The sequence below is a fragment of the Leuciscus leuciscus genome, assembly GCF_965113295.1.
Source record: "Leuciscus leuciscus genome assembly, chromosome: 19".
NCBI classification, from domain to species: Eukaryota; Metazoa; Chordata; class Actinopteri; order Cypriniformes; family Leuciscidae; genus Leuciscus; species Leuciscus leuciscus.
Window position 1 is genome coordinate 27,688,084 of NC_138743.1, and position 12,390 is coordinate 27,700,473.

The 12,390-nt window shown below is 37.3% G+C and overlaps 2 protein-coding genes across 2 annotated transcripts in view; one reads left to right on the plus strand and one right to left on the minus strand.

Annotated features, from left to right (window-relative positions):
- The window catches only part of fip1l1a (FIP1 like 1a), a 30,162-nt gene extending 22,202 nt beyond the window's left edge, over positions 1-7,960 (minus strand). Inside the window, exons 1-8 of the mRNA XM_082147583.1 lie at positions 7,744-7,960; positions 6,350-6,395; positions 4,752-4,797; positions 4,553-4,635; positions 4,367-4,416; positions 3,768-3,860; positions 3,520-3,647; positions 2,707-2,747 (exon numbers count right to left, since the gene is read on the minus strand). Of these exons, the coding sequence (XP_082003709.1) occupies positions 2,707-2,747; positions 3,520-3,647; positions 3,768-3,860; positions 4,367-4,416; positions 4,553-4,635; positions 4,752-4,797; positions 6,350-6,395; positions 7,744-7,813 (557 nt within the window). The 5' untranslated portion in view covers positions 7,814-7,960. The remainder of the gene's footprint in view (positions 1-2,706; positions 2,748-3,519; positions 3,648-3,767; positions 3,861-4,366; positions 4,417-4,552; positions 4,636-4,751; positions 4,798-6,349; positions 6,396-7,743) is intronic.
- A 356-nt stretch (positions 7,961-8,316) lies between these two features.
- scfd2 (sec1 family domain containing 2) overlaps positions 8,317-12,390 on the plus strand; it is a 126,200-nt gene continuing 122,126 nt past the window's right edge. Inside the window, exons 1-2 of the mRNA XM_082147574.1 lie at positions 8,317-9,247; positions 9,996-10,164. Coding sequence (XP_082003700.1) covers positions 8,434-9,247; positions 9,996-10,164 — 983 coding nt within the window. The 5' untranslated portion in view covers positions 8,317-8,433. The remainder of the gene's footprint in view (positions 9,248-9,995; positions 10,165-12,390) is intronic.

Genomic DNA, 12,390 nt, shown 5'->3' on the forward strand with positions numbered 1-12,390 from the left:
AAATCAAAGTCAGATCATTATGTTGAGTCCATATGTGTGAGTGTGGAGAATTAAATGGCTTGCAGTGTGCAGTGCACATTTTATGAACACAAAAGATCCTGGCACTTTTTTTTTTGTTCTATAACACTTAGCACGCAGAGAAACACACGCAACCTCAGTCAACGCTATTTTCCTGCTGATCTGGGAAATCTCCTCTCATGTGCAAGACAATATTTTTAGCTCATGTACACACAGCAGTTACACACTTGGGTGAATGTGTGCCGTGCTAGTCATCACCATTCATAAATCTTCAAGTCCCCTGAAACGTGGCTACAAATATTTTCAGCAATGCACAAATGAACAAGGCAATAACCTATTTCAGTCACTAAAAATTAATCAAATAAAACAGAGCGCATTAATATTGCATCGGACATTATGCATGCTGCAAGAAAGTAAGCGTTCAAGCGTCCAAGTAAAGGGCAGCCTGTCTTCAAAAGTCTCTGTCATTGTTCATGTTCTGATGGTGAAGTTTGGGACAGAGTCAACTACAGAAAAAAAAAAACTAATAAAAAGCATGAAATTGACTCACTTCTGGTGTCACCTAGCAGACACAACAGTGGATTTAAGTGCTACCCTATCATGATTTTATAAAAAATTGACATTAAAAATTCAGTCTGCTCTCATCGCATGCTCTGTGTATTTTTAATCACTGTACGTCATGCAGTATTTTGCAGAGATTTCTCCATTTAAAGGGATTGGTCACCCGAAAATGAAAATAATTTCTTCACACAAAAGAATATTTTTTGTCAAATGCTGGTAACCAAACAGTTTTGACATTTAGACATTTCTCAAAATAACTTTTTTTTTATGTTCCACAGAAGAAAGAAAATCATACAGGTTTGGAATGACACGAGGGTGAGTAAATAATGACAGAATATAAAAGTTTGGATGAACTATCCCTTTAAAGTTGCGCAAAGGAAGAAGCGACAGATTTTTTGTGACATACAGTACATCGTGATTGGATTATAAGATGCGGGCGTTGCATTCAAAAATGGAGGCAGAGAAAAACAAGATTGCAGGGACAGGGTTTTAGCATATTAAATGATTGGAGAAGTCTTGCATATGTCACCAGAGAGAAGACTTACTGGAAGATCCAGATATGACATTTTGATCAAAAAATTTAAACATGCATTTAGAAAATAGATTTAAATAGAATGAAAATAGAATTCATAGAAATTCATATCTCATTCATAGAGTAAGCAGTCAAGCTATTCCTGAATATGCACATGAACTCAAATGAACTTTTTTTGTGTGTGTGCAAAAACACTGCATTATAATGTAGCTGAACAAGATCGAATAACAATCTTTGTTAAGGCCCGTTCGATTCCGAAAATGCCACCTCATGCTCTGTGTTTAAACGGGCGTACTGTGACTGACTCCTGCATCCTGTCTGTGCGTGTATGTGTAATAATGAAAGCCGGACTGTTGCTTTACCCTTGAATGCTCCAGTTCATACACGTCCCCCTGAGCAAGGCATAACCTTCAACTGATCGAAGAGAAGTTCAAGGAACGGCTGATTAAAAATCACCCCCGCTAACTCCTGCCCAGGACCAAAGGCAGTCTGGACCACCAGGACTGAACCATGGTGTGTGTGTATTTGTGTTGTGTCTCATAGAAAAGTAATAGTGAAATATTAGGAGGTTTCAACAGTCAGGATGTTTTCTTCAGGGGAGAACAGAAAACAAGAGCTGATAGAAATCAAGAACTAAAAAAAAAGAAAAGAAAGAAAGTATTAAAACCGGCGTAAACAGGGGTGATAACATGCGTATGGAGCGTTTAGGACAACAGCAGAAAGCCATTATCATGAAATGCTGCTGTTACAGGGAACATGGCTGGCACGCAAAGTACATAAGAGTCCTATACTGCCCAAACAATTCAACTGCACATGATGTTTCAAGAAGAAAAATACAGAAAATGCAGACAGAAATTACATTTACATTTATTCATTTAGCAGACGCTTTCATCCAAAGCGACTTACAAATGAGACCAATAGGCAAGTGACCCTTCCCAGTTTAATCTAACACAGTACCTGTAGGCCTATTTTATTTAATTTTTTTAAGATAATAGATAAATAGAAGATAAAGTGTTAGTATTAATAGATCAAGTGTTGCCGAAAAAGATGCGTCTTTAGCCGTTTCTTGAAAATGAACACGGACTCAGCCGCTCTGGTTGAGCTGGGCAGGTCATTCCAAAAGCAGGGAACAGACCAGGAAAAGGTCAGAGAAAGAGTTAAAAAAAAGTTACATTAACTATAGCAACGCTACTGCCTCTTCATTAGAGATTCTTAATACAATTTGTTTTACACTGTATGCAAAGGCTGACTGGCCTTCTCTTACGTGTTGTAAGCTGTTCCATAGTGCACCTCTTCAATTTAAATGACAGCTTATAATGGGCTGATATATAGCCTATCGTGTGCTGAGTTTGGAAACATCCTCTCTACTTCTGGGAAAATACTTCAAAATACCTGTAAAGGGTTTTAGGACTCAAGCCAAAGACATTGTAAACCAAAATGTTGGCTACTGTCAGTGTTTTAAAGTAATAAAAAAATAATAATTATGTTATCACTGACCCACATCTTGTTCCAAGAAAGAAAGTGTCTGAAATGTGTGTATGGGTTGGTCTGATTGGTTAACACTGATAAGTTTGATTTAGGGTTCATGTACATACCTGGATGAGTATTCAGGCAGATCACTAGAACTCTGATGCAACTGGAAAGAGAGAGAGAGAGAGAGAGAGAGAGAGAGAGAGAGAGAGAGAGCACACACATTCATGAATAGACACATATTCTGTGTAGACAAGTGATCTAAAATGTCTTGGGCCGTCTAAAGTGGCAGCATTTTAAGTCACCATAGGTGCTTCCAAAGTAAAATGTGTTCTATAAGGTATAAATCCAGTAAGTTTCCTCCTAAGATACCTTGTTTTATCCAAATTATAAGGTAGCTACACATGCGAAGGCAGTCCCAGAATACACTGCAACAAGCTCAATGGAAAAAATAAAATAAAAAAATCTGCCAGACAAGGCAATAGAGCGGTGTAGGCCAAAACGCAAAAACAAGTTAGCATTTTAGCACGTCCGGTTCCATCGTCCAGAAGACAATGGGTTTTTTGAATGGGGTTTTGTTCAAATGAACTAAAGTCTGTGGTGAACACAAGCTCATGACACTTTCACGTTTTATTCTACGACATAAAATACAGAGGCTGTCGGGGACATTAAACGTCATCACGCTGAACAGCTAAACTCAGTTCGCTTTTACAGCTTCATTATGCTCAGTCACTTATGAGGTTTCATGAAAGTTAGGTTGCTCCCTAAGGTAGCTGTCTATGTAGGCAACGACCTATAGCAAGGTATTTCACTAGGCTTTGGAACAGAGCTAGCATGTCTGAAACAGCAGTAAATGCCCTTTCGCAACTAATTATCAACATCCTAGTATAAAACATTATGAGAGAAGTGAGGGCATATTTTAGATCTGCTAAATGTACCATTATTTTGCTGGATGACGACAGGCTCAGGATCTCTAGGCTCATGCGTAATCGTCTTTGTTTGTCACAGTATGCCTTCCAGGTGTCCTCATTAAAACCATAGTTAAAGTAGTCAGACAGATCCGCACCTGCGTTTATACACAACATGCGCTGTGAGAGTTTGCACTAGAGAAAACGTACATTTGAATCTGAGGTACACTAACACACACACACACACACTTTACAAGACTTCACGCAATCAACTGCACCTGGTTTCCTCCATGGCTTCTCCTCAAAGGACTCCACATCCACCTGCAGGACACTGCCTTCAGCATCCAGATCCAGCCCTCTAGACTTGGAGCCTGACTCACAGTAGATAAGACTTTAGAGGCTGCATTCTCACATACAGATCAAACCAAACCCAGAGAAATTTCCTAAAGGGATCCTTATAATAGACGTGTCATTTTTATTTTTATTTGATCAAATAAATGGTCAATAAAAGGAAAGTTTTCCTTTGGAAAATGACAACCTCAGGAGTTCTGAGATGTATTGCTGTCTATTCATTGATAAAAAAAAATATTTTCTATAAATTAAAGAAAAATATTAGTTTGATAATTTTTTCCCCTTTACAAAAACTCGGGGTGGAATACACTCATAAATACTGTAAATACAGAGAATTTTTTTTTTTTTTTTTTACTTGTTTGCAATATGTCCAAATGATGTAATGGGGAAAATAATGCAGTAAATTTGGGGCACATTACGTGTTTGGTTATTAAAATGTTCTAATATTTAAAAATAGTTTTTACTACAGAGAGTAATATATGAGTTGAATATCAAATCATCAGATTAATTACCTGCACTTTATTACCTGATACAGAGGACTTTATGTTCAGATTGATGGAACTGGAACCAAATGACCTACAGAGTAAACCACAAAGAGACAATTAAGTATCATTATAGCAATTTATTAAACCCAAAATGCCTTAAGACATAAGTATCTCTGTATGACATGAGAAGGCTTGACAATGTCAAAACCTCTGACTGAATTACTCACAAGCCCTGAGATCCGCCTGTTTTTATGTCACCGATGGTCACACAGACATCATCATCATCATCATCACTGTCTGATTCACTCTCCTTTGAGGGGGAAAACCAAAACGGATGTGTTTGTGAAGTTAAATTAATGCCCTACATTATCATGACAAAAATTCAATAAATAAAAAGTTTAAAACATGTTTTGCTAAAACAAGAACCTGGTAGCTGAGTCTATTCACACCATCCACATCACCAATCAAAGCACTGCGGAAGTAAGACATATTATAACCAATTAGATTATACAATAATGCAAATGTATTGAATGATCAAAAAAAGAGAGAGATTTAGTTACATTTTTAAACTAGGGAAAAATATGGATTAAATTTAAATAATTGACAGTTTGCGAAAGCAATTCATACACAAGAGGTTTGAAGCAAATTAACACTTTTAATAAAATGTTTATTTTAATATATATACATACACACACACGTGTATTAATCACGTATTCTTAATTGAAGTGTCGGTCAGGTCAGGTGTGTGTTCTGTAGGAGAACAGACTTCCTTTCAGCGTCATCTGCCTGTCTAATTTAATCACATGCACTAATTGAAGCTACAGAACAATAAAAATGCTTTTACACTAAGCAAAAATGGGCAATGAGCAGGATCAATTTACAAGCACATCTTTAGCTGCAGGCCTACATTAGTTTAAGTGAGGCCTATATCACTGCGGCCTCATCAGGCTTATTTAAGGCCAATGCAACGTGAGGGAAAATTCTCGCTTGGGTTTGAGTTTTGCCCCGACTCTAATGAAGGTAAAGCAATCCAACCGATGAAAAACGCTGCGTCGACTCCAAGAAACAGCTAACACGTCTCTACACTATGCTGGGAAGCAGAGGAATAAAACAATGGTTAATATTCCTTCTCATTCCTACTCCAGTGAGCAAATAAGAGGAGCTTATACTGTATTAGCTCTGTGCACATCCAATGCTGAATTTAACAAGCGTCCAAAGAGTTCCATCAGACACGCGTGGCTTGATCCAATTTCTGAGCATTTTTTTTGCAAAGAGGCCTATCGGCACAGACGTGTCCCATACCCATGGTCATTACTAGGCGGTGAAATGGGCATTAAATATACACGCTTCATTTGTACACAGCTACTTGCCCTAACAGGAAATAAATGTGTCAGCCTCTCTCGTTCTGAGTCGGCACACCATTAGCTCTTGTAAACTTTCAGTTCAAATGCAAAATCAGCCGGGGCTAAAGTGACCTGAAAGTTACTGACATTGCCAGCAGCAGAAAGTCCCACAACGGCAGAGAATTTAAATGTTAATGTGTGTGTGTGTGTGTGTGCTTGTGTTGGGGACATGTATTAGTAAATGCGGATGAAGCAGATTTGTATATGCTAATGTAAACAAAAGTGAGGAAGAACTAATACAAATAAAATTGAAAAAAGGCAAACAGACATTTTGGAGAAGATTAATAAATCAACTGCCAGATTCAAGCTATGCCAACAAAATACTGCAATAATTAATCCAAAAGTCTTTGCACCAGTTTTTACTTTATATTTCTGTCTTTTTCCACCAGAGTTCAAACTATTACGCTCAGGGCTGTAGCAATCATTATAACACTTTTAGAGATTTTAGAGCTTTGTGAACTTGTGAAAAGTCTGGATAAGCATCCATTCATTCAGACTTCGATAAAAGGCCAGTCATGGTAACATATTAGAAAACTATCAACCAAGTTCCACTTCATCAAATCGCAAGTTTCTCATTGGAAACTCATCAATAGCGCGAGACATTTGCTTCGGCACACTCACCTGAACACTTCCTTTTCTGTTGTCTCTTCTTCGGCAAAATTGTCATCTATTTATGATAAAGAGATTAGCACAAGACTTGTGTTTTCACATGAAAACAGAGATGTTGTATATCTTGAAGTTGAAGAAGTTTATAGTTAATTAATTATATAAAGCCTACTCTATTATATTTGATACACACATTTCCATGGCCTCTAAATTATCAATGCAATCAATACTTTGCTGAAAAACCTGTTGTACACAATCTTCCACATGTCTTCTGCCAACTGATTGATAGTTTATATTTTTAGCAAGTAAAAGTACAATTCTAAAAACAACCCCTTACAGGTCATGGTACATGTCTTTTTGCTGTGAAATCTGATACTGATTTTTGTTTACATTAATGTAAGAAAAGCTTTTATATCGTGAGTAATATTTTTCAAAGTGAGTATCAAATATAAGAAATCAGGCTGAGTTTCCCAAAAGCATCATAAGCCTAAGTTGATCATAGAGACCATTGGTGGCAATTGTTCTACGATCAACTTTTGGGAAATGCAGCCCAGATCTCTCAATAATCAATATATTGCACTGAATGATATGTCACATACGTCCTCCCACAACAAAAACTACAGAGCTTTGATCACAAAACTAAGCATTTTAATATCATCTTACTAAATATTATTGATACAGTGTGACAACTGACATTTATGCAAGTAGTAGTCTGTAATAAATATCTCTTTACATTACAATAATTTCATATTTTGGCCATATACATACTCAAAAACACAAAACAACAACTAAAAAACAAACAAACAAAAAAACAGTCACAACACATATGAGGGACGAATCAAAAAAAGTTATCAGATGGTGGAATCAATTTAATAATCATGTAAAATGCAGCCAGTTTAAGAACGGATCAATTTAAGACCATTTTAAAACCTGATATTCAGAATGTAATCTCTACATTAGAGATTTTTCTTCACTCTGATTCCTCTGATTCCTCTAAATTGAACATGATACAGCATTTGTCATGACCTTTTTTGCCATATTTTACATGAAAAATGAATGAACAAATAAAACAAACAAACAAATAACCAAATAGAGTTTAAAATGAGCTGTCTAGCTGCTTTTACAGTAAATGTAGCAGCACTTACATTATGTTATGTTAGGTGTGTAAATGTATTTATGCCGTATCTCAGTAGGGTAGATTTGAAAGTAAATGTTTCGAAAAGCGTGCAGCTGGATAAATAACGGTCTCTCTCTGTTGTAATAAACTTAGGGTCAGATCCCTGATTAAAAACGTATGCTTTTGGTTTGGTAGATGTTGGTCTGGTCAGCTTATTTTCATCTCATCACGAGGACGCTTGATTGCCTTCAGTCAGTTTTAAAGTTTGATCGTCCGTTTGTTTATTTCTCACCTCCATAAAGCCAGTCAGTCTCGTCATCAGTGCTCTCATCAGCTGTTTTCTCTACCTCTCGTGTGGACATGATCACCTCCGGGTTTTTGCGCTTTGATTTGAGAGATCAGAGGCTCGGTTTAATTGATTCACCGAGTTCGACAAAGTAACTTCACGTAGTGTGATAACAGTTTCAGAGGTTACTGTCACAGCTGTCACAGTAGTGACGCGCCACGTGTTGGTGTGGCAGGTGCGCGTTACCAAAGAGACGCACGCGCACGTGTGGAGGACCGCAGGAAGTTCAGCATCACAAATTAAAAGCGTGATGTTTGTTCATTTATTCATTTATTTATGGACAAACGCGAGCTCAATTCACTATTCAAAACTTTTTTTTATATATATAACTGACAAATCCTTGCCTTTATTCTTTATTCCTACCTGTTAATGTGTTACAATATTTTAAACAATGACCATATAATCAAAGGCAACCATGTTGAAAAGGCAAGCGATTTTCATGTATATAATATACCATCATATTTCACTTTTCAAAACGCCCAGCTGATTGCTACACATGACGCATAACTACCGCGACGCCTCTGCGCCACGTCACCTTTGAGAGACTCACATGGGTTTGTTTTGAATGGTGTCTGTTTGACAGTTCTGCTGTTGTATTTGTTCATCTCGTTTTAAAACGCCAGCATTTGCGGAAATATGTTGCCCACGGATGGTGTCGTGTGTTTCCCCGGTCAGACGTGGGAAAAAGTGCTGTCAAAAGTAAAAAAGGCTGTTGTTTTCATGGATGATCGGTGTTCGGAGAGTCTGCACTGGAACGGAGGAGCTGCGCTTCTGTTTGAGGCTGGAGCTCGAAACATCAAACAGTTCTCAAGCTTTGAATCAGGTGGAGAGAATGAACCCAAAGCTGTGTTTGTGGTCAGCACCGTGCTAAAAGGTAGAACCGCAGACATTATCAAAGACATCATATCCCTCAGTCACTTCCAGTACTGTGTGGTGTTCACAACTGTTCCTCACTCCCTTCACCTCCTTGCGAATAATGTGAACGCTGATCTGGAGAGGAACCCGGTGTTTGAGCAGTTTGAAGAGAAACTGTGTGAGTGGATGGGTGATATGAACTATACTTCTGAGGTCATGCATGCTCCTGTGGTCTTTGCCCCTCTGACGCAGCACCTTCAACTTTTGCCTGCCTTCTCTGATATCTTCCCTTTATTGGAAGTTGATCTTCAGTCCATCAACGAGAAGAGGCCGGAGAAAAAACGATTTGGGAGTCTGATGGATGTGGATATGAACTCTCTCCCACCTGAGCTGCAGATTCAGATTAAAGCTCTGGCTTCATCCCTCAACACCCTGTTTGAGTTCATCAGTACCCGCGAGGAGAGCTTTTCGGTGGGTCCGATGAGCCGTCTGATCGCAGGGGAGCTCGCCAATCACCCACAGGCCAAAAACAGGAGGAAGGCGGCCCCCAATAAAGCATCAGTGGTGTTTGTTGATAGAACCCTTGATCTTACAGGTGTAGTCCAATGTGTCTAAATACATATTCAATCATTGGTACTCAAGGCAAGGCACTACAGGAAAAACATGTCTTCTTTCAGACTAGTGGAAGAATAATACACATTTAAGTGCTTATTTTATTAAAATGTATCTATTTGCATCTTTAGATTTAAAAAATACCTTACATAGCTATACAGGCAATTTTCTCAAAATATTATTATTATTTTTTTCATGCACTGAGCCAGAAATCTCCACTTCAGTAACACTAAGTCTACACCAAATTTATCTATATTCTATAGGGGTTTACAGAGGGGTTCATTCGTATATAATCTGCTTGATTTGTAACATTCTATTGGTAAAATATGGTGACTTTTTCTTGCTGTTAAAAGTATTTATGGGGTGATCTGATAAATATAGATATCCATCCAAATGGCCTGTGTAAAAACCTTAAACTCTAATATGCCAGCAAAATAAAACAAGAATTCTGAACCTGACTTTTCCTGGTAGATTTCTATTCTAAGCCTATTTGCATATTTAAACATAACATAACGAAACTTGTAAGACAAAATTATCTTAATGTACTCAGCTGGGGTAGTATAGTGAAACTTATTAGTTTTTTTTAGTTTTTTTTTTACCCTGTTCACCTGTGCCTTGCCTTATGCCACATCATGGTGGCATATATTATAACACAGTATGACTTGTTCTAATTCTGTGTCCTTTCAAAACGTACTTACTTTTTCCTGTTTCTCTTATTTCCCAATCTATAGGGGCTGTTGGCCATCATGGTGACAATCTGGTTGAGAAAATCCTGTCAGTGTTACCACAGTTGCCAGGTCATGTGACTGATGTTCAGGTGGACATGTTGGAGCTCACACACCTGAAGCAGACAACTGATACAAATGGCATTTTGGCACCAGGCTGCTTGGCACAGAACCAGTAAGTCTTTTTCTTGTTGTTGTTTTTTTTAAATAGAAAACACCCAAAAGCACTCTTGTAAAGACCATGCAAAGAACATGCAATGAGTGCATATTCACATTGTGGTAAAAAAAAAAAGAAGAAGTATATCTTGAATACTTTTTTATTGTCTCAGAAGCATTTAAATTTTTAATTAAGCGTTTTAAATTAAATGATTACATGTTCATGATGGGCTGGTTATAGGACAATACAAATAGCATTGTATTGAAGGGGATAGTTCACCCAAAAAATGAAAATGCTGTCATTATTCACTCATCCCCATTTCACTTAAAGCCTGTATAACATTCTTTGTTCTGTTGAACACAAAAGTTGTTTTCAAAAGTGTTGTTGTTCCATTGAATGAAAGTCAGTAGGGTCTAATATTGTTTTGACCCCGCTGACTTTAAAAATATCCACAGAAGAAAGAGTCATACAGGTTTTAAACATGAGGGTGAGTAAATAATATCAGAATTGTCTTTTTGGGTTGAATTATCCCTTTAAGAGCAAAATATATTTAACCAAAGTTTATTCCAAGGTACCAACATTTCAGAAATCTTTAATAATACCAAGCAATTCTCAATACCAATTTAGATACCAATTTTTAATACATATAAATATAAATGTATAAATATATAAATATATATATATATATATATATATATATATATATATATATATATATATATATATATACACTTATATACTTACCGGTAAATATTTTATTTAACTATTTAAAATATTATACAATGCACATTGCATACACATACATGATTTAAAAATAGCTTAAAAAATGAAAAGTAAACAGTATTAAATTGCAAAAATATATGAAAATGTTTTTTTTTCTTTGTCATTATTTCTGTTTGCTCAATTTTAAGGACATAATAGGCTGTGGCAGTGGCATATAAACATCAGGATTTCTTGACCTGCCTGTCTGATAGTTTTGTCATCACTGCTGTAAAGGGAATGTCCCTACTGTAGTTTGGTTTAGACCAAAAACCTCAGTGCTGGTAAAGGATTAGAGAAATGTGGCTGTTCTCAAAGTCTGTCTGCTCACAGAAGGAAAAATCAGAGGAAACCATGAGACTTGGTTCCCCACATGTTGGCACAGGAACAATGCCCGGCCAAGTATTTTTAATGGAGAACCACCATTTCTTTAGTCATCATTTTGTGTATATTTGAATAACTAAACGGGTTTGCTGGAGTTCTTGCCGATGTCATTTCCCACGGGGCGGGATGTGGTAATGAATGACCCCAAATTTCTGCTGTTCTGTGTGATATTGTCGTGCTGCTCAATTGTTTTAACGCACATTTGGCTCACTTTCTGAATGTAAAATAATGTTTTTCCTAAATGAACCCAGTCATGGTTTTTGATGGGAATTTTTTGCTAAATGTATGCCCTTTGGTTCAACTCAGTCATGAGTGAAATCATCAACTGTCATAATTTATGGTTTAACTAATTACCACCATATAACCTTGCTGGCAGATGATTTTGTGGTGATTGTCATAGTATTCTCTTGATACAAGACTTTTTTCGAAGCAAGTTGTGTCAATATCAAAACTTAACCTACTTCATCTGGAAGTCAAATGGAATCAGTATTGAAACCCAAACACTGTTTACGACCCATTAGGTCTAAACCACTAGTGATGTGAGGTTTTGTTAAAAGAGGAACTTGTTTCGTATGTCTGTTTTCTTTCCAGATCCCATCAGACAGGGATTCAGGGAGCACATGCCCATGGAAAAAATTCAACTCCAGAGCGATTGAGTTAATGGGACAGAAACTCCTCTATGAGCTAATGATGCCAATGAATAAACCAGTTTCACCTTCATTCCATGCAGCCAAAGCTGCCAGATTGATCTTGTCTCCATTGTGGGCTCCCATTGTGACTATTTGTCATCTCAACCCTGTTCAATCAGTGTTGATGGAGAGCATTGAAGCTGCTGTTTTACCTACACACACAGATGAATACCATATTCCAAGACCACATCCCTTTACCGCCATTAGCTGGTTACAGTAGCACCGCAGTCCTGAGTACAAACACACTCTTGAGACCTCCATGTAAATATACAAGCGCTTACTGTTAGCCAGATGGTGTGGAGACTGAATGGGACAACTCTCCGTTTGAAGAGCTTTCTGTCACTTATAATGATAACCTGTGTTCTTTTACAACAGGAAAAGTCAGAATTTAGTGTTATGCAACCATGACCTT